At 39.0% G+C, this 22,676-nt stretch overlaps 1 protein-coding gene across 1 annotated transcript in view; it reads left to right on the top strand.

Moving 5' to 3' along the window:
* The window catches only part of brinp2 (bone morphogenetic protein/retinoic acid inducible neural-specific 2), a 128,884-nt gene that overhangs the window by 27,838 nt on the left and 78,370 nt on the right, over nt 1-22,676 (top strand). The window contains exons 2-3 of the mRNA XM_078265037.1: nt 17,272-17,462; nt 20,516-20,697. Of these exons, the coding sequence (XP_078121163.1) occupies nt 17,272-17,462; nt 20,516-20,697 (373 nt within the window). The remainder of the gene's footprint in view (nt 1-17,271; nt 17,463-20,515; nt 20,698-22,676) is intronic.

Below are 22,676 nucleotides of genomic sequence, written 5' to 3' on the forward strand. Positions count from 1 at the left end.
CATTTACTTGTAAAAATCTTCTTCCTGCCAACCTTGGCTACCGAAATCTGGTGCCACTGATATGTCTGCACTTCTCTCTGATGCTCTGAAGACGATACAGACAACACAAACATCGCTGCACGTGACGCTAGTTAACACTATACTCGACAGCAGCTAACGTTAGCCTACCGCTAGCTAGTAGCTGGATTAAACACGGTTAAAATGCTGACAGCTAACGCTAAACGGTGTAAAGTTTGACTGTGTTTTACTGTAGAGGATTCAACACCGGGATGTAACAACAAAGAATTTCTAATAAGGGAAGAAGTTCCACTCTCTCGTTACTTCCGGCTTCTGAATTGGTTGCAGTTCCACCAGAGTTCCATATAGGGGGCGCTCACAGGCCAGTGCAGAATGATGGGACTCTATGGAGCTATACACCTCAAAATCCACTTTTCTCAGGATATCATTTTTTGTCTAGTAATTTGAATGTTGCATTCGAAAGGGGAGGTTAAGAAAATACACACTGCTGGGTGTTGAAAGTGGCTTTTTTGTTCTAAAAAGCCTTTTAAAATGTCAATGATGTCATACACATATACTGCCAGAGATACTGCTTTACGGCAAGCTCTGAGTCACTTCCTTTGTTCTCTCGAAGCATCGACAACACAGCTGACAGGTTAGGCTCTCCCTGTTAATACACGTGCTAGAAAGAGGTTTGCTAATGTTTTAAAGACCACGCCGAAATATTCACTCTGACATTCTGGTTCTGCTTCGGATGCCGTCAAGCGGGATCTCCGATCGTAATCAGTCCTTCACTGACCAATCAGCATTCATTAGCAGAATGCTAGCGTATTATGGGCAACAACGACTCAACCTTGAAGAAATCGAAAGGACACAAGTACTCGTTCATTCAACTTTTGACCTATAATCCATGTTGAACTTGCAAAAACTACAATCAAATCTGAGATTTCTCAACGACAATCAGGCGAAAGAGACAAATTTAGCCGTCTAGCTCCATAGAGTCCCATTCATTTAGCACTGGACCGCGATCACCCCCAGTGGTTCTCTGGAGGAACTGCAACCAAATTTGGTACAATGGGGCTGAATAGGGAGTGGAACGGCTTTCCGTAGACGGGCTTTGGTAACAATCTGCAGCTGCCGTCGGAAAAACAACACAGACAGTGCGTTCAATTAAACTGGTAAACTACAGCCTCGTGGTGCATTTGAAGTTATTGTAAATGTCCATTTCCCATCTGGTGGTTGTTTTTGTCGTTCAACAGCAATTTAATAGTGAAATAAGTCATTGTTATTGTTATACATTATTATTAAATCATTTAATTTTGACCATATAGCCTTAGCAATAAACAAGCCGTTCTTTAATGTCACCGACTGTTGTTTAGTACCCTTCTTTTTTCTTTTCTTTTTTTACTTTCTTAAAAAGTATCGGTTCAGGCACCGTTAATTATGTATGCGATTAATTTCGATTAATTAATCACAGAGTATGTAATTAATTAGATTACATTTTTTAATCGATTGACAGCCCTAATATTTATATATTTTTCCTGTTCTGGTGCGGGGGTACAAATACGATTTATTATTTGATAAATGTAGGTACATGTTTTTATTATGTATTGTATACATTTTGGGAGCAGTTAAACCTATGCATGAGGTGTATAGAAAACTATTGAATACAGATAATGAAGCAGCATATGATGTCTGACATACGCCCTGTTCACTTCAGATATAAGTCTGAATATAGCCTAGATATTTTTTGTAAAATAAACAGATAGTAGCTTTGCGTTACGATGACTGCAGACATTAGAACATAAAGCAGCCAGAGAGGCACAAAGACAGTGATGAAGAGGGGCCAGACCAAGGAGCTGAGAGCTGCTTCTCATATATATCCCAGTGAGTATATATTTATTGTTGAAGCTATTGTTGCACAAAAGACACACATGGGAAAAGGAAACTGGTGCTAATTGCTCATGTCTTTTCTCTAAATCTTTTCATTAAAGATGTCCATGTGCTCATACATGTGCTTGCAAAATAACCACACTGTAGTACATAAATTCTATCACCCTAAGAATTTTCCAAACTTTCTCACCGTGTGATTTGGGGATATCTATGCACATGAATAAGTAATATTCCCCTTGCAGTAGGAGTTGAAGAACGAAATGCCTTGCGCAGCCTTTCGTCTAAAAGAGAGAGAGAGTGCGCGCACGAGTCACAGCCTGTCTTGCTAAGTTTTACAGTGGCAGGGAGAACCGGGTCGTGCCCCTTTTAAAAAGAGTCAAAACCGATGCCTGCCTGGTCTGCGAGGGTCTGTTTGTGTGTAATATGACTGTAAACTAGGTGACTTAGCACACACCACTATCGGCCTGCTTATGTTTTTTTATTTATTTTTATTTGTTTTTATTTGTCTTTTTCTTTTGTTTTCAGTAAGGTCTACTTTCATTCAGTAGGCTTTGCCATTAAGCTCTACTATTATTCAATAGGCTTTGTGGGAGAGACTGTCTCTCTCTCTACAGCTTCTTTTCTGTGAATGTACTGGTCCCATTCTGCTCATTATGTTCATTTCCTTCAACAGAGTTATAAATAATGCAACTGCTAATATACGTAGCTGTGCCTTTTTTTATTTTTTTGAAATGTGTTAGAGTTGCAGAAGTACCACACAGTGACATACAGAGCGTATCTCAACAAATGAACACTGGCAGGGCCCTTTTCATGTCAAAGACAACCAAGATATTTCATCTCAGTTTCTTTCAGAACAATTATTCAGCCTGTGAAACAATCAAATTGAAGGCTTCTCATTTGAATTTAATTCATTTTATTGGAGATAGGGGTGTCTCATGCTGAAGTGATAGACCTTGTCTATCTTTTGGGGACTGGAGGAGTGGATACAAATATTAATAAACCCCAAACCTAGTTTTTTTTGTTTTGAAGGGAAATAGGACACATCGGCCTCTGTCACACACACACACACACACACACACACACACACACACACACACACACACACACACACACACACACAAGGAGATTGGCTACAGCTCACCTCTCAAAATAGCTAAGAGAAATTTAACAGGGAAAGTGAGGTGTTCAGCTGCTTGATTTCTCCAGTATGATACTAATACAGGAAGGCAGGTAGGTTGAAGAGCAGATTCAGAGCACGTCACACATCCTCTGGGTTAGCTTGTTTTTTTAAGCCCCCTTTTGCAAAATGTGCTCAGAAAGCCTCTTTTAAATTAACAGTGAAATAAGCTTGGTGCTATTGAATCAACTCCATGTCAAGCCTATATTGTTTCAGTATGTATCTAGAAATGAAGTCAGTGTAGAAGACCACACTGCTGCTGCAGCCTTTTCAGCCAATATAAGAATCTTGCACTTCAATGTGCAATTTGTTGTACTATATGTTGTCATTGTATCTTTATTCCTGTCTACAGCATAAGGAGTTTTACGAGGAGAAGGGATACACACGAATGCTCTGGGCATGCAGTCATTTCATGCTTATGTTCCACAACACATCCATCTGCCTTGTTTTTGTTCTGCGTTTTTGTACCTGACCTCAACATATTCCAGTGCATTGTGTTGTACATGTGGTATGTTTATGGAAAAGGCTGCATTGTTACTATTATGTCACTTCCACCTCGGCTCCCTTTAATAAGACATGGGCTCCCCTGAAAACGTGATTTGTGAAATTTGACACACACAACATTGACGTTTCAGCACCATTTCAATAGTGTTTTTAGGAGAGCCCATAGGTTGTTTGTACAAGCGGCAATTACAACCCATATTTACGTTTATTGTTAGGCGGCTCCCTCTAGTGGCCATAGTAATTACCGAGCAAATGTAATTATGTCAAGTTTTCTGTCACATGTGTAATCACATCATGTATGTATACAATCTTTTTCTAAACTAAGTAGTTTTGTCGCCTAAACCTATCCAAACTGCGACCATTGCACAACATTATTGATGTGTTAAAACCGCGTCATTTCGTTTAGTAATGTGGGGTGTATTTATTGCCACCGCTAAGGGCGCTCTGGTCAAGGTGGAGCTCATTTTAACTACAGACCTGCCAACATGTACTCAGTTGTACGATTCGCTGCTCTCTAGGTGCGCATTTTGTTGCATCTCGCATTTCGCCGGTTTCAGTTTCTATGCAATCTACATCTATGACGTTGATTCTGCCGCTGAGCCACAGCGTATAAGTGGAGTGAAAAGCTTTCGGCCAATCAGAGCCCTGCATTTTAACCCTCCGCCCACCTTCCCCTCCTAGCCAAATGCTTTGCGCGTTTAATTCAATTCAGTGCCTCAGCAAGCCAGGCTGTCCGGATAACTGTAGGCTTGCATGCCATGGCTGAACCGCCTCAAAAAAAGTTTCGGAACGATTTCTTAACGGGAGAGATGGCCTTGCCTCCACATGTCCAGGCTACCTCACATAGACAGCATATAGAACCTCATCACGCGTTCTGCACCGTGTGCAAGACAGACATCAACATCAGTCACCAAGGGGCAACAGGTAACGAACACAGTCCCATAAACAAATACTCCCCACCCCCCGAAACATAATGATATTAAAAATAAATGGATGATAAGAAAAAAACATTCATAGAGTCCATCAGCGATGGGAGTAACACGTTACAATTCAGTGGTTGAAATGACTGTAGAGATGGATACATTTGCGACACGGACATTATTTTTCGGAGTTGTTTTTTTGTTTTTTTGGAGTTGTTTACGCTGCGTTGAAGCGAGCTGTCCCTTCACTATTCCGTGGTCAGAACCTGAACCAGAGACGGTAACTGAGAACATCTGTGTCCTGTCAGTGGCGACAGCAATGTGCCCGAGCAACTGACCGATAACATGTCGGGAATTAATGTTTAGTCTTGCTACACGTAATATTACATTTTATCAGCGGTGGAAAGTAACAATAGCCTACCGTCGGCTACTTTGATTCAATTTTAATTGGGTATTTTTCATTTAATCCTACTTATTAGGCTACTTCTAGTCCACCACAATTCAGACTGAGTTAAGTAGGCTATTGTACGTTTTACTTAACTATTTATTTTATAGCTTTAGTTACTTTGCAGTGTCAGATTAATAATACAAAATAATATGAATAAATTATTATGTATGTATGTATGTAGTGGATAAAGATGAGACTTTGTTGACCCCGTGGTGAAATTCACAAGCTACCTGCCAAGAATACTTCCGCTTTTATTTTGGTAAAAGTAACTCAAAAGTAACGCAAAAGTAGTGTAAGCATTACAATTCAGAGACAGTAATATTATAATATAACTAATTACTCTCAAATGACAGTAACTAGTAATCTATAATGTATTACATTTTGGAATTAACTTGCCCAACACTGGTGTCAATAGGCTAGCCTATCACACCTGCCATCCTTCCCATTAGTTGAGGGCAGTTAGAAAAGTGGTGGAATGGCTAGAAAACTAGAAGGTTTTAGAAAGGCCAGGTGCTGATTAACTTAAGATAAAGGTAACAGTTAGGCTATTTATGTGATGTGATGGCAACTGACATAATGCAATGTCACCCATGTCAAATTTTTAAAAGCGTATCTGAAAATATCTGACCCATGTTATTTATTAGCCTATAATTGTGTCTCTGTCAGGCTTCAATCTTGTGCTTTTAGTAGTTGCTTTAGGTTAGGTTTCTCATTGAGTGTGCAACAGTGGAGCGTATATTGGCGGTGGGTTGTCGGTGATTGTACGAGTAAAAATGGCATGAAATAGAATACTTCATTACTTCTCAACCTTAAAACTAAAGTTTCAACTAAAAGCCTTGTACAATTACATTAATTGCACTTACTAAAGCCCAGAACTGAAATTGGCTCCTCCAATTTGCTGCAATCATGTCAAATCTCAGTAGTGTCATTGATATATAGTGTATAAAGTGTGGTGCCTTAAGCCAACAAGATTTAGCTGAAGCATGACCAATTTTAAAAATAGCTGACAGAGACACTCAACCTAGATACACCAGCCTCGTAAGTAGGCAGGTGATGTCTTGTACAGATTTAGGACACTGCAAATTTAACATTACCACACATTAAATTGGTTTGACTTCCCCTCCATAATAGAAATTCTAAACCTGTATACTTGAAACTTATTTAACAAACTTTACTGTGCTTACCTTAAAATACTACTGAATCAGTCATAAAGTGATCGGCCATTTTGTCTACAAATAATCTTTAGCTTTGCTTCATGACACAGCTCCCATTAGCTGTCATAATGGGATCAGTATTCATGGTCCCCAGCAGTCAGCTTCCAGTTTAATTCATTTCAGGAGATGTATAATGACTCTAGTGGGAGCAACTCAGACATCGTTAAAAAAATCATGCACTGGCTTCCACCCTCCAGGCTGAGTGGAGGGTCTATTTCTAGTGGGCTCCCAAAAGACGGGAGGGAGTTTTAATGAACTCAGATCCCAGGACCAGGGAATGGACTTTGGCTCTCGGGCTGAAAAGTGAAACAGCCCTTGTTGAAGAGCAGTATAACTTCAATTTTTTTTAACCATATGGGAGTGATAACCTTTGGTTGAGTGTTTGACAAAACAGTTTGACAAATGTTATGTGGCAATGTAAATGTCCAGGGGACATATTCATGAACATGAACTCCTTAAAAGTAATGGATATATCAGTCCTATTGCTAACAATGTTTTCATTTTAGAGTAATTAACAGGTAGTTGACATTTTAGAACTAAAACCAGCTCCCACTTCTGTGACCAGGATTCACAGACAAAACAGTGTCCTGATCCGCTGTGTAATCATCAAATAAATTATTTTGTAAGATTTAGTGACATCATGCTCTTAAAAATACATCATCCATAAGGCTTCTTCCAGATTTTCTTCTTGTAACTAATATGATGTAAAGTATAGCCAAATAGGTAATGTAGTGATGTCCAAATGAAGCTTCATGAACCATTAGTTTTATTTGATGACTAGATGGCGCTCTTTATTTATTCTTTATTTTCATTTCAAGTTAACATCCTGCTTAAAGACGCTTGGATAAAGCACTATGAAAGATAAGTCACTACAGCACAGAGTTCCAGGTCATTATATAACATTATTGATCATCTTTATTGAAGAAACAAAACATAATATTAGGGTTAGTATATAGTGATGGCCAAATGAAGCTTCATGAAACTTCATAATCCATGAGTTATATTTGTTGACCCCACTAGATGTCGTCTTATTTTAAAGAAAAGACAGAGAGCCCTATATAGTGGGCTCAGAAAATAAAGCAAATGGTTCATGAAGCTTCATTTGGCCATCACTCACGTCAAGTACTGCACCATCAAAGCAGTGTTGAAGAGGTGTTCACCAAAAGGAAACAATTATGAAAGCATCAACAGACAAAAGGTTCTGATGCCAGTTATAATAGTGAATTTCAGGCTGACCTTTTTCATGTCCCAGCAGGTTGCTTGGTCGCTTATCAGACAATAAGTCCAACTATGTCTATTTTGGAGCCATTTACATTTACTGAGACAGACTAGGGTCATATGAATATGGATGGTACGCCACAGCTGATTTGATTGCTTCCTCTCCAGGCCTCTGTTCTCTCAAAGGTTAGCATTATCAAAACGGTTTGCAAGTGGTCAACAGAGAAAACTTGCCTGTTGAAGTTGATCAAAGTTGACCTCAGGGCAAAAACTCAATGCGGATTTCTGCCTGAAATAGTAGAAAAAATGCACTCAGTGTTCTAAAATGCATGCAGCAGCATATGTAAAGTATATGTGATTTATAATGAGCTAAAAATGCTAACTCAAACTCTTAGGTAGCCACTTTCAAAAGAGAAAAAATAGTAAATACTATTGCAATCCCACTCTCAGTGAAAAAACTATGAAAAGAGTCAAATCTGTAAAAGGATACAGCAGCAAACAGCCAGATTACTGTGACTTTAGGTTAAAAACAAATCTCAGACAAAGAAAAACACCTACTATTCTCTTATCGGTATGTTCACGGTTGTAATTACTTGCAAAAGTGTCCTTGTCACTTCTTACTTATTGTATTTCCCATAGCCTCTCTGCTGCAGTAACCAGGTTCCCCTGAGCACATTAAAAATATTTTGAATGAACTGGTTAGAAAATGTCACCCCCTCCTTCTCATGGATCAAGGCTCATTTCCATGGAGGATTGGTTGTGAGCAGTGAAGCACACTTTTAATAGATAAACTTGAAGGTTGTGCACACCAACCACCAACTAGTCCGAAATAGTACATGTATGTGGGCCACTTCTTATTAATAGGTGAGACTGTACCTGATTCGGGTGGATTTGCTCATTATGAAGTTTCAGCTCTGTTCACTTTCAACACCACAAACCTCTCATCATGACTCAAAGGTCAGAACACATAGTTTGTGGTGTACTGTGGGGTCCAGTACAGGAGTAAATACAGTAAACTGAACTGTTCTCTCTTTTTTATCTTTCTCTCACCTTCTCTCTTTTTGTCTTTGTCTCCTTTTTATGACAATCTCAACCTCATTTACTTTTCTACCCACCTGAGAACCTGATGTTCTTTTTTCTCTTAAATGTAACATTAAAAGCCCTCATTAATTAATTCATAAAACATTGGAGGGTTCAATCAGAAGGCCTGGGAGAGCATTAAGATCTGAAGACAGTTGCTGAGAAAATGTTGTGTTGTTGGCTGCTCTGTTGCTAACTTGATCCTGACTAGGATGACTACTTAGATTGTTTAGATGGATGCATAATTAGGCAGCGGGGTGACTGGCTTAGAGGAAACAGTGCCCACAGCCTGCCAGGTAGGCATTGATGCATGTTTACTGCTGAATCCACATCACACGTGTGGAAGCGAAAATAGAAGCAGCGTGATTTACAATTTACCTAAAGAGCATATGTCATCTGTAAGGCATAGTAGTAAAGTCACAGTGAAAAATATTTTAATGTTTTACGGATTTAGAAAAGAGAGGGATTTTGATCAAATATTGTTTTGTTTTCTTCAAAAATGATTTTCGACATATTTGACAGAAACCAAAAGATAACACATAATTAACTCAGGGAAACAGGATTATAATTTGGAAAAAAAAAAAAAATGTCTACATTTAACTGTCTTTAAAGCAGCTATATTATCAACTGACAACATTAAAACAATGTGAGAATGCATCATCACATTAACCTGCAGCACCCTTTGGCTGTATGGAGCTTTACAGCGGAGAGCACAGTGCAGCATTGCAGCTTAAGAGCCTGATTTCTTTTTAGGGGTTGGTGGAGACCAAAACAGAGAGTGAATATTGGACTAACATTCATCAGGTTGACAAAACCGTGAGTTTACTAGAGCAACTGAAAATGTGACGATATGTCAAAGTGGTGTTCATAGCTTGTTTCCACTGCCCCCACGTGGCCAAATAAATCTGTTATGCAGGTTCACATTAACTTTATCAGAGTTTAAGGATTAAGCCTACTCCACAGTATATGATGCATGAGTGTGACTGAACAGACACCCACAGCACTCAGAACTTCTCTGCATAAATAATTAACTTATCTTACAGCAGAAATGATAAAATAATCATGATGTTTTTTTGTGTTAAGCAGGAACAAAGCAATTTAAAAAAATATGAAAATGTTAAGAAAAGAAAAAAAAGACTAATAACATAAGAATATGTTACTTTTTACTTGCTATTTTATAATAATAATAATAATAAAAAAAACAATTAATTAATAATACACTATCTATACTGCACTTTTCAAAACAAAGTTACAAAGTGCTTTACATGGTTGAAACCGGAGCAAACATTCCAGGACAGCAATAAAACACACAATTACAACGACACAAATTAAAATGGCAATGCAATAACTAAAAGTAATTAACAAAATGAAAAGCAAAGATGAGACATTTTGGAAATAAAATGATGTGCTGACAATAATAAAAAGATAAAAAATAAGTGATGTGATTTAAAAGGTCTCAGATCCCCATTGTATAGTCTAGAACTTGCCATAAGCCACAACAAGGATGTGTGCGTATGTGTTTACAAGTACTGACGAAATTAATTTAGTTTACTCTCAATATTTAGAAAATAAGATGAATCAAACAAAAGGGAATTTGTTGCTATGTACACACAAGTTAAGATCAAATCTGTGCATTTGAATGTCATAAATAATGCCCACTGTTAAAGTAATATTATATTCCGCAATGACTTATGTGAGGTAGCACCTACGGTAAAGCACTGTTCTGTGAGTAAAGCCCTTTTAGAGGTTTCCCTCTCCTCACAGCTGCACTGATGTGAAGGGTTTGCTAAATATACTCGCCCTGAGAGTGGTCCGTTGCTCTCTCTAAATCTGACAGCTAATAACATCCAGGTGTTATTTTCCAACATGCTGCCAGAAGGAACATCCAAGGGAAATTTCTGCATAGGCAGAGTTGTCTTTTTCTTTTCTTTTTTACCTGTTAAAAATAAAAAAAAGATTCCCCCTGCTTCAGCAAAACCGTGTGCCAGAGCTGCAGGTGCAATCAGCGCAGTGCTAAAACCTTTTAATTAACACCATCTATCATCATTAGCCAAATAGTCAGCCAACACTCTCACCGTTAACTCTTCGAGAGCGAAGCGAGGAGAAAAGTAAATGATGCACTGCGCTTGCTTTTCGGCCTGTTCGCCGTCAGCTCTCCTTCCCTGTGCTCAGTCACTGTAGAGCAGCTCAGAAAACACATCAGTCTAAATCAGCTCCAGTTAATCAGTGTGCAACCACTGGCCGCCATCATACGACTCACTGGACTAAACACTAAGCTAAAACTAATGCCTGCTGATGCATGTGATAGCTGCAGACTAATTGTTATAGTTTGCCGCATTCAAATGAGATTGACCTTTTGTGTGGGATATTTGTCATGTAAGTGCTGCTAAAACTAAAAATAGCTGTATTTGTTCTAAGCATTGACATGACTTTGGTCATTTTGTTTCATTAAAGTTGTAAAACCCTATACATGTCATTCCAGGATGCATTTCTTTAACATTTTTGGTCTTATTCTTCGTGCTGCTTGCTTTGGTGTTTTGTACAGAGCAAAAACATTGTACACATTACGGCAGTGCTGCAGACCTGGCATTGAGTTGTGTTGGCCAAATGAAGCTTCATAAGTCTTCATGAACCATTTTCTGAGCCCAATAGATGGTCCTCCCTGTTCAACAAACGGTTGAAAGCCCACTGAATTGCCAATCCAAGCCTTTTTCTCTCAACCAAGAGCAGCACCTTTGGAGTCAACAAATACAACTAATGGTTCATGAAGCTTCATTTGGACATCACTCCTATTGAGTGGTTTTCTACCACTGATTTCTGAGAAGTAGCGCAGTTAGTCTAGGATGAGATGTTGACTGAGTAAAATGGTAAATATTGGTGCTTTTATAATCACTAAAGTCTCTGAACAATAGATGGACTATATGGTGGTGAAGATGATGGTGTTACATTACATGTCATTTAGCTGAAGCTTTTATCCAAAGCGACTTACAGTTGCTATATATGTCAGAGGTCACACGCCTCTGGAGCAACTAGGGGTTAAGTGTCTTGCTCAGGGACATGTTGGTTGATGTATCACAGTGGGAATCAAAACCAGGTCTCCCACACCAAAGGCATGTGTCATATCCACTCCGCCATCACCATCCCATTGTTGATTCTAAATGACCACAGGTAGAGGGATACTGTGCAATTTGCTAACTACTTAGAAAGGATTCAGCCACTAATACTGCACCATGGTCACGCCTCTGTGATTGAAATATTTTAGATCTTTTAATATATATTTGCACACATTTATTGTATTTCATACATGATGCTCTTTCCTGCACATACTCTTCTAGTTCGACATTTTGCACATATTTTATTGCACAGTCTTGGATCATGGCAATGTAACCTTTTAAGCCACATTATACTTGTATAATAAAGTATGTGACAAATACAGATTGATTGATTCCATCAATTCCTTTCTGCTTTGGGGCAAATGGAAATGTATTATCACTGTTCTTGTCAACCTTGGATGGATTAATCACTTACTCACTGCTCCTACAATTGGTAGAAGCAGAGCCGAAACCAGAAGCCTTCTAGCTATAAGTTTTATGTAAAGCACTTTGAATTGCCCTGTTGCTGAAATGTGCTATACAAATAGCATACAAACTTGCCTTGCCTTGCCTAAGTGTTAAAGGGCCACATCTCTGATTTTACTTTCTCCTACTGCAGTGCAAACATTATGTGTTTCTAGTCCCTGCCAGGAGCTTTCTGTTTTCTCCAAATCATTACCAACAACACAAGTTAAGGCAATGTTTAAAAAAAGAAAAGAAGAAACTGTTCTTTATTCAGGAGATTGTGTTGACTGTTCATTGCTAGAAATTATATATTTGAATTTGTACTGTATGTTTGGATATGTATATACTTTGTTAATACAATAAATTTCCCTTTGTTCATTTTTATCAGAGTTGATAAAAACTAAATTAACACATTATGTCTACACACCTAGGTCAACTCAGAGATGTTATCTATGAATCTGTTATCTTACGAATTCCATAATATCTTTCCATATATTCCAAATTCTGCAAAATGACAATGCCAAAATATATTTCTGGGCTGTACCAAATATTGTGCTCTACACAGATCATTCTACTTCTGAAGAAAATGGTTTGCAGGATTGTATTTCAGAAAATAAAACACATTCCATACGGGTTCCCATATTAGCTTACTGTGACTGTAACAAGTACTCTAGTACATTGTTTTTCAAATGGGGGTACGGTGTACCCATAGGGCTTTTTTCTTTCAAAAATGCTAATTTAAAAATATGTCATGCATAATTCCTAAAATAATTATACTATAATAATAAATGCATTAAGTGATGGATTCTAAACATTTGAAATGTAGCATTTAACATTTTTTTCAGATACAAGGTTGTTGTTTAGTAAATCTATCACTGTCGGCACTGTATTGTACCTCTTTATATAGACTTCTTTTTAATAAAAAATGTTTTGCGCTGGTCACGGGGTACTTGGCATAAAAAAACAATCAAAGGGGGTACAATACTCAACAAATGTTTGAGAAACACTGCTTTAGTACAACAGCACTGGGAATGTGAAAACGAAAGGGTCTAAAAAGAGATACTAATGCGTTGCATTATGGGAGGTGTAGGATATATAATTTTTTATATCTTGACGATACTAGGGACTTAAAGTCAGGATAACTCTGCAACATCGATTCTGACCATTGTTTTTACTGACTTACTACTTTATAAAAGTGCAAAATTAAATTGCTGGATTAACTCTTTTATTTAGAATGCTGGTGATTCAGTTGCTAAAGTAACCCTAACCATCCCCTTTCAATTTAATGCAGTCCAATGCAAACTCCACCCAAACATTTTCTCACTGACATAGTCTCAAAGACAGATGAAGAGCATACACTTCACAAAGGTGGCATTTCTTGCAGAGCAATTGCATTGGATTCTAATAGACAATAGATAATAATTTTCCTGCAAACAAGCAGGCGTATGTTTGCAGCAATCATCATAAAGCAGGGTCTGTGTCAATATTAAAGCAGCAAAAACAAAAAGCAAGGAGCTGTTCTACACTCTTGCAGTGAGAAGTGAGAGATGATACAGATGTCTGCCTGGATAGAGTAAGATTTCTTGGATTTACTGTAATAAAAGGGTATACTAGACAGGTAGAAGAAAAGTGCATTAAACTGTAGATAGAGTAGGTGGCCCTGAAAAACATTACAGTTATTACTCATATGGCAGGAGTGGGCTTTCAGAGATATTCACAAGACAGTGATGTCTTCTTCACTGCCTTCAACATGAGTCATAGTAAAGGGCCCAATAAAGAGCAACTTAAAGAAGAAAGAGGGTGTATATTACTGTAGCATCATTTTTATTACGCAAATATTTGTTAATTTTAATGTAATGTATGTATTAGTGTTTAATAGAAGTTATGTTATATCTGCTCACCTTTTAGTTTTGTAATTATTTTGTGAACACATTACAATAACTAAATACCATAATTAAGAGCATTTAGACACATAGATAGGTCTGGTTTGAATATGGTGAGGCCAAACCTGGATGGATGATAATATACAGTACAACTCGGTATAACTTTTGATCATAAGTCCAAAGATACAGTCAATTTAAAAACAAAGCTAAAGGTGTACTCTTAGTCCATTCAAGTGTCCCTGTATTTTCAATGTAATTGGACCCAAGCGCAGAACACAGACAAAGAGGCAGATGAGGTTGGACTGGTTTATTGCAGTAGTGCCTGTAGACGGAGACGGTTGAAGAGTGGGGATGACTGGAAACTTTGGAATGGACCGCGGCTTGGCGGCGTGGCAGCGTGGCTGGCTGAAGGAAGCAGGGGAGAGATTATTGGCAGGCAGGCGGACTGGCAGCTGAGAAAAGGCAGGCAGACAAGAATCCTGCGAGCACAGGGAACAAACAAACATTAACTAGGAAAACAAGAACACAAGGAATACTGCTCTCAAATAATACTAGAGCTAGAGGCCTCGGCGTGGCTACCACTGAGACTGGAACAACAATCTGGCCCCGAGAGAGAGCCGGGCTGCAGGAGAGGTGATCAGCTGATTGCTAGCAGGTTCTGTAGGCAGGATCCAGGTTAGCAGCAAGACGGGAGCTACACACACACACACACACACACACACACACACACAAAAAGCAAACCAGGGAGACAGAAACAGGATGTGTTGGGAAGAGGGGACAGGTTACATGTCATTATAAGCAGGAAAGGGTACATTTAGGGACTTTTAGACTTTCAGTCCTGAATCACACTCGGTTAAAAGAAAAAGCTGCGCTGGTGCTGAATTTTGTTTCAGGTACATGTGAGACGACGACATATGATCTAGGAAGTGCAGTTTGAGTAACAGACCCATGAGGTTGAAGGCTTATCAAAATACTGCACAGCAGTTTATAATACTATGAGATGGGGTTTTATCACAAAGTTATCACAAAGTCAATCATGTTATCATCTGTCACAGTTATTGCTAGGTAAACAGTAAAAATAAGCCGTTCAAGTTACAAAGTAATCCAGGAATATGCACTTGAACACACAGTATTTGTGTGTGTGTGTGTGTGTGTGTGTGTGTGTGTGTGTGTGTGTGTGTGTTTTTAAATTGTAACAATGTATTTACATTGTGTTTTGTTGAATAACAATCAGAGCACTCTTTCTTTCCTTATTGAAAATAATTTAAATGGATATTCACAGTATGCAAGATGATATGAATAAACTAATGGTTCCACACTGGGGAGGAGCAAACAATTAGGCGTTGAGAAAGCAAAGGTTGCTCTTGCTCCTCTTGTGTTTTCAGTCTAATTATCTTTTTTTTGTTACACATTTTGCTTACAGCTCCGAACTGTGCCCTCACAGCCCGTTTCCCTGAGTTGCCCTGCTTTCATGCAAAAAAATGAAACAAACAATGTGGCCAGAGTTAATAATACCATGGACAAATTGCACTGTGACTGCGGCCAGGCTACAGACATTAATTGGTGCATTATGTGAGAATGAAACTCCTAATGAAGCACTAGTTTGACCATATGCTCCCGGGGGCCATTCCTTCTGAGGGAAGCTTTGTCATGGTTTGATTTAAATGGTTACAAATCTGAGCTTCCCTTTGAAGACTAATATGCAATGCAGCAACTACAAACTAATTACAGCCCATTACTCTCTTTACAGTGGCGGCATCTGAATGACCCTATGCATATATATTGTGTATTATTCTCGGCCTATTGTATGTAGCCTAGTGTTGTCATAATGCTCTCAACAGCATAATTACAGTATGGTGGCGTAATAGTAAACTATTCAACACAAAAAGGCACTGTAAGAGCAGCCAGCGAGGAACTGAAACAATGATACAGTATATGTACCTCCCTCTGTGTATGTTCTTGAGTGTGTGTGTGTGTGTGTGTGTGTGTGTGTGTGTGTGTGTGTGTGTGTGAGTGTGTGCATGTGTGTTTGTGTGAGGGAGAGTATACTCATGGGAAAACACTGTCACTGCTGGTATTTTGTTCAGAGAGAATCCATACATAGTGTGCTAATATTCAACATTGTTTCTAGCAAATGTATGCAGATGAGGTCGATCTTTACTTTACTTTACTTTTCTGCTGGTATTTACATAATCTTCCCATACCTTGGGGTTCCGCTGAGGCAGGAGTGAAGAGATGAAAACATTATCAGCTACTTGAAATGGATGAATTTTCCAGACTAATCTCTCCCTCCGTCACTGTGTTCTGTTGACTAGTTGAATTGAAATTAGGTCTTTGTTACTGCCTGCCATTTGTCTGGGCAGCTGAGAAACCAGGTGCACTGGAAGTGCAGTAACTTAAAGTTCCCATATAATGCTCATTTACAGGCTCATACTACCATTTTGGTATTTTGACAAGTAGTGTCTTGTCATTTTTGTTTTGATTCATTTATACATTTAATTTAGTAATGTTGAAAATCAATAAAGACAGTGTTTAAAAATTCGAAAATTGCTGTTGGAATATATACATAAATAATAAAAATGTACATCAGTAGTAGAACTCAATAGACTGATAGCCGCAATCAGGGTAGGGAAGTAGAGTACGAGAGAAAGTATTGAGAGACAAACTAACACATTGTGGGTTTTCATATTTTCATGGGAATGTTAACATACACACACAAAATATTTTAAATAAAATACATTATGCCAGCCTCAAATATAATACATTATGCCAGATTTAGTTAGTGCCATCATCGAAATAAAAGTGAGCAAAAAAAGACAAGATCTCTGAGACTACAGACAGCCTGGTCTTTACGTTGCATTCATATGCGAGCAACAGGCTTGGATTTAGTGGGTAAAAGTCCATCTAGACAAGTCATCTATGTGTTTGGGTTGCAAACTTTATTCTTCTTCTAATGTTTTTCGAAGTTCCTATATAGGCTTCAGGTGCATCACCACCCCTTTCTCGGCATGAGTGGGGCCGACCCTGATTTGCCAATTTGCGTGTAAATCCAAGACACATAGTGGCCAACGGTGACGCATATAATGTGGATTTATGGACTTTATTCTAATACAACACACTGGAAATAACAAGAGTAAATGGGCCCATTAATTTCATGGCACAAATCAATAGGGTATAATGGAAATAATGGTCATACATTTGAGACAATTCAATCGGACAGTATGTAGCACCTTTAACCTCCTTTTTATTCCGACCTGCAAGTACCTTTTCAGCCTCTTATGTGTGTGTGTGAATGTGTCCAAAAGTGATGTTAAACTCTCCTTCTTAAATGAGCTTTGAACTGAGTGCGTATTAACCTTTTAATATATTCATAATTTCAGGGAGTTCAGCCACTGGAAGGTGAACAGCCTGGCAACAGAGAAGAGAGATTTCCTCAAGGCTCCGTTACCATTAGCACCAGAGTTTCTACGCAACCTGCGGTTACTGGGGCGACGGCCAACCCTGCAGCAAATCAACGAAAACCTCATCAAGAAGTATGGGACCCACTTCCTAGTCTCTGCTACCCTGGGAGGTAAGGAAGGACTGCAGGTGACACACTCGCCTTTGTTCTCGGGTTAGGAAAATGTTGGGACCCACCAAAAATAGAGAGCTACTCATCTGAGGTCTCAGAGGAGTTACAGCCTATGTTAGTGCTTTTTCAAGGAAAAAATGCCGAGTAGAAAGCAGCACCCATTACTCCACTTGCAACATTAAACCAAGGTTGTTTTCCACAGTAACTTTCCTCTCATCCTTCCCTCTGATGAACATTGCATACAGCTACAAGAGCCTTACAAAGCAGAAGAGGGATTAAATTCTCAGCATACGTCTCTTTTTTTTTTATTGGATTTCTTTTTACTGTCGATCTCCTCTGAGAGAAGTAACTCACAAAACAGAATCGCCAGAGTTATCGATCGTGTGTGCCTCACTAACACGACTCAGACCTGTGTTGGGTTCAAAGTGACGACCTCATGTTATTGATACACAGCTGACTGCAGGTACATCAGTACATTTTTACAGTCGGTTGTTGTTGTTTTAAGGGACTTGTAGAAAATGTTTTGTGAGTATAAACATCTCAGCATCTAGGCATTCATTTCATCAGAGGGGGAGATTTACAAGGCCAGGGTACTATCAGTAAAATCCTAATATACAGGGAATACATAAAATCAAATCGTAGGGGATACTCACTCACTTATGAGAGATATAATGGGCTTTAAATTAGGACGCAACACTATCAGTTGAGGCCAATGTTACCCATACATCTTCTAAAATAGGCCACGTCGGCTACTGTTGCTTCACACGCTGTCCACATAGAAGACAAGTCCTGTTTTTTTCTGCGGTCTCCTAACAATCCCTCTGGTATTTTAGTGATGTGTTAGGTTTGCATCCCCAGCCACACTAACTGCTCTCAACTTTGTCAGCATGGGAGACAGAGCAGAGATGAATGCAGCGGCAGACTGATAGTTAGACTCAATATGTATCTAATAGCCTTATCTAAATGGACTGAGCCCGTCTGCATGCTGATTAGACTGTCTGAGCAAATGCACACATTCCCAATCTCGTTTTTTTTCCCTTTTGGTCTACTGTTTCATCTCTTTCTCGCATGCTTTTTATGGCTGTCTCACCAGCAATAGTTACATTGAGCTGTGAATTATAGCTTCAAGATCAAAAAGCATAGGAAGACCCAGGCACTGATATGTTTCATAGGCCACAACCTAGTCACACATCTGATGGTGATTAGATAATCGTGTTCCACCATTAGGGCACGGCCACGCATCAGCGAATGCAGGCGAGCGGATAGAATAGCCAAAAACTGTATTCAAGTTAAAGTAGGCTTCCGTTACCTTGCAAACAAGTACACAAAGTAGAAGTAAACATATTCATCAACTGACTACTTAAGTAACAGTTTAAAAGTATTGACTGAAAAAATGACTTGGATAGTGAGTAATTTAAGATTGTTTTTCGCCATGTTCATAATTTAGTCTCTACTTTTCTACGCTACACCAGTGAGCATGACTGGTTAGCTCGAATATTTACATTAGGACAGAAAGCAGGAGTAGTAGTAGTTTTGAAGAATGATACAGTGGTGTAGTCTAATGTATTGTAGTGGGTATACTGTATTGTATATTGGCCAGAATCTGCCTCTGGATGTCCTCCCCCAGGGAAGTTTTGAGCATCAACGACTTCATTTCCTGTATTCGGATACACTTTTATACAGTGGAAATACCGTTATTTAGTTTAGTGAAGAAGAATAACACAGATGACAATTCAAAATATATCAAAAATATAATGGAAAGTATGGTGTTGTGTGTCATTGGGCATTTTTAAGTGGGGATATGGAAATCCTGGAGCTTTCCAACCCTAACCCTAACCCTAAGCATGCAGCCCAAGGTGTTTCACAGCAACAACATTTAAACACAGAAAAGAAAAAGCAAGACTACAAATTACAACAATAAGACAATAAAATGTAAAAAAAAAACACAAATAAAAACATCTGAATAAAATGAACGCAGGATTAAAATGATTTAAAGAAACAAAACAATTAATAACACTTATAATGCTATAACATTACTCCAAATTCAACTTAAAAGCCAGATTAAAAAGACAAGTCTTTAATTTCCTTTTAAAAATTCAGAGAGAGCTTGCCATTCTACTATCCAAAGGTCTGTCCTATCTTATTGGCTATTTCTCATTTAAAGCTAACAGAACACAAAAATATATGTTTCTGAACAAATCTGAGGCAAGACACTGGCAATGCAGTAACAAAATCTTGATTTGATCAGCGCTGCCTATTTTGACAGTTTGACTGCAGTTCATGCACAGTTATTGACAATGTGTTAGAGACTCCTCGGATCTGATTGGTTGGCGGAGGAGGCAGAGGAACGTGATTTTTAACGGATGATCTGATTCATGTTGTGACAGTTTGAGCAAATATGACAAAAAGTACATTTTTATAAAAGTTTCCAACTTTAGCTTTAATGGTTCTGTAATTGTCTGATGAAAGTGACAGAAGCAAAAGCAAATTATACATTACCTGCAACATAGCAGACAAACCACAAAACCACAGTGAGACAATTTAGGCCTGCCAAAGAAATGTCAAATGCAGAAGCAGAATGTCACTTGTGTTTCCAAGGATAATATCAGCCTGTTGCTCTGGCATAGAGAACTGTTCTAATGGAAGTGACTCTTGAATCATGTTTCCTTTGTAACGACATGTAAGGAGGTCCATCACAACTGTGTCCAATCACAGTGTGTGTCTGTGTGTGTGTGTGTGTGTGTGTGTGTGTGTGTGTGTGTGTGTGTGTGTGTGTGTGTGCGTCTGCGTGTGCGTGCGTGCGTGCGTGCGTGTCTGTGAATTTCTATGGTTGCACTTGTATGTCTTGTTTTTCTATTCATGCTTTGTTTTAATGTGTATGGTGTTTCTAATGTAAAGCACGTTGTGTAGTGAAAGGTACTATACACATACAATTGAAATTGACATTACAGAGAGGATTCAGTACTTTATTTCATAAGATTTAAAAAACAAAATTGAAAATAGGGTTTAAGGTGACTTAAAAACAGAGTCATTGATCAATTATTGATCCACAGGAGAGGAGTCTTTGACCATTTTCCTGGACAAGCAGAAGCTGAACAAGAAGTCGGAGAGTAACAGCAACAGCTCGGTGGTGTCTCTGGAGCTGCTCCATCAGCTGGCCGCTTCTTACTTCACAGATCGAGAGAGCACCCTAAGGCGACTGCACCACCTCCAGATTGCCACCTCTGCTATCAAGGTACTGTACACATGCACATAGAAAGTGACTATACCTACACACAGTACATATCCAGATACATATCCTTTACTTTTGAGTGTGTGTGTGGGGGGGGGATCGATACAGCATAGTATGGCGATATTTTCCGCGGCAATACTGCATTGATACACAGACGACAAGTATCGATCTATTGTTATATACGTGTTGGTCAGTTTGTCTGCTTGACAATCCCATTTTGCAGCAATAAAATTGAAGTGAGAGAGAAACATTTATCTTTTAAGATAAAACTGATGTTGACAAAGTTTCCTTTTGGGGACATCATTTGAAATTGGGAAAAATTTGAAGTTGGAAAAAAGGTACTAAATTGCAATATATCGCAGAATATTGTAATATGTTTAAAATCGCAGTATCGAAGTATCGTGATGATATCGTATCGTGAGGCCTCTGGTGATTCCCACCCCTACTTTTAAAGGGGTGATAGAATGCAAAACCGATTTTACCTTGTCATAGTTGAATAAAGACAGTTCGGTGGGTAAATAGGACATACATAGAAGCTCAAAATCCCATTGATACCCCTTTACTATGCAAATCTCACATTTTGAAACTGCTGCTGAAAACGGGCGAATCTGAACAAAGCTAAAAGTTGACGTAAGCATCTCAACTCCTAGTCTTTGTCACGCCCCAACATTAGCATAGGCTACACCACTGACCTGAGGTCAGCTTAGTCTTCTGAATCTAGCTAGGTCTTAGCTATTTAATTACTAAATTCACTTCTGAGACTTTTTTATGCGAGAAATCAACTATGTAGAGGTCAAATATGGGCTGTTTTATGAAAATTGATGGCTAATTGCAAATTTTGTCCGACTATGTGTCGCAGTTCAGCAGGAGCTCAGCAGGCTACGTGACAGCGGCCGGTGCTGCCTCGCCGCCCGGCGTGTCCTACTTCATAGACTCTGGCTCGCTGTGAGCTAGCTGGATCTCCGTCACTCCATACCCGCACAAAGTCACCGTTTTTGGTTTACTGGACTACAAAATGCCGAGGCCCTGATGGAGCTCCAGGGCCTGCAGCTAGCCGCGATCTTTACCCATAGGATTGAAGGGACAGTAGTAGCTAACAAAATCCCTAATGTTTACAAAAATGCATTAAATTGAAATCGGACACCATTGTTAGCTTTATAAGACCTTGGGGTACATGTTATATAAGTGGCGTAACGAAATTCAAACTGTAAATATACTCTAGTTATGCCGGCAGCTGGCAGCCAGCCAGCTCCGCGGAGCAGCTCCGCGGAGCCCCAAGCCCCGGTAGTCCAGTAACCAAGAAATGGTGACTTTCACTGGGTATGGAGGTTGCCGTTTTCTCATCAGACTGTGTGGAGCTCCTAAAGTTCGACACGTCTTACCAAATTTGCAATTAGCCATCAATGTTCGTAAAACGGCCCATATTTGAGCTTTATATAGTTGATTTCTCGCATAAAAAAAGTCTCAGAAGTGAATTTAATAACGAAATAGCAGACAATGTATAACTTTGCAGTGTCTGAAATATGAGACCTGCTGTCTAGTCTCCAATGGATGTGTATGTGGTTCGCTCAAACCAATCAGCGCGCAGCTCATCTAAATATTCATGAGCATACCATATTTGGAAGAAAAGCTCTTGTTACAAATAGAGCCATATTCACAGGGTAGTTAAGGACCCATAAAATAGCATTCGGGCAATTTTCAGCCCAACCAATGTTACATACCCTATTAGGAGACCTTAAGGAACAGTGTGAAATACCCTATATAATCATTCTATGACCCCTTTAAGCAGAGCTAGAAATGTCCATTTCAGCATGTATCACCAACACACTGTTGATTTTCTTCATGTAGACTTCTCGTTCTCTAGGTCTACAAACAACCACCCATCAAGGTAGACACGCAAACATTACCGCTCCTATAAAACTGTCTCTTTTGAATATATTACTCCACGCTGCACCTATAACAAATAGCTCTGCTTGCTCCCA

The sequence above is a fragment of the Sander vitreus genome, chromosome 12 (genome assembly GCF_031162955.1).
Source record: "Sander vitreus isolate 19-12246 chromosome 12, sanVit1, whole genome shotgun sequence".
NCBI lineage: Eukaryota > Metazoa > Chordata > Actinopteri > Perciformes > Percidae > Sander > Sander vitreus.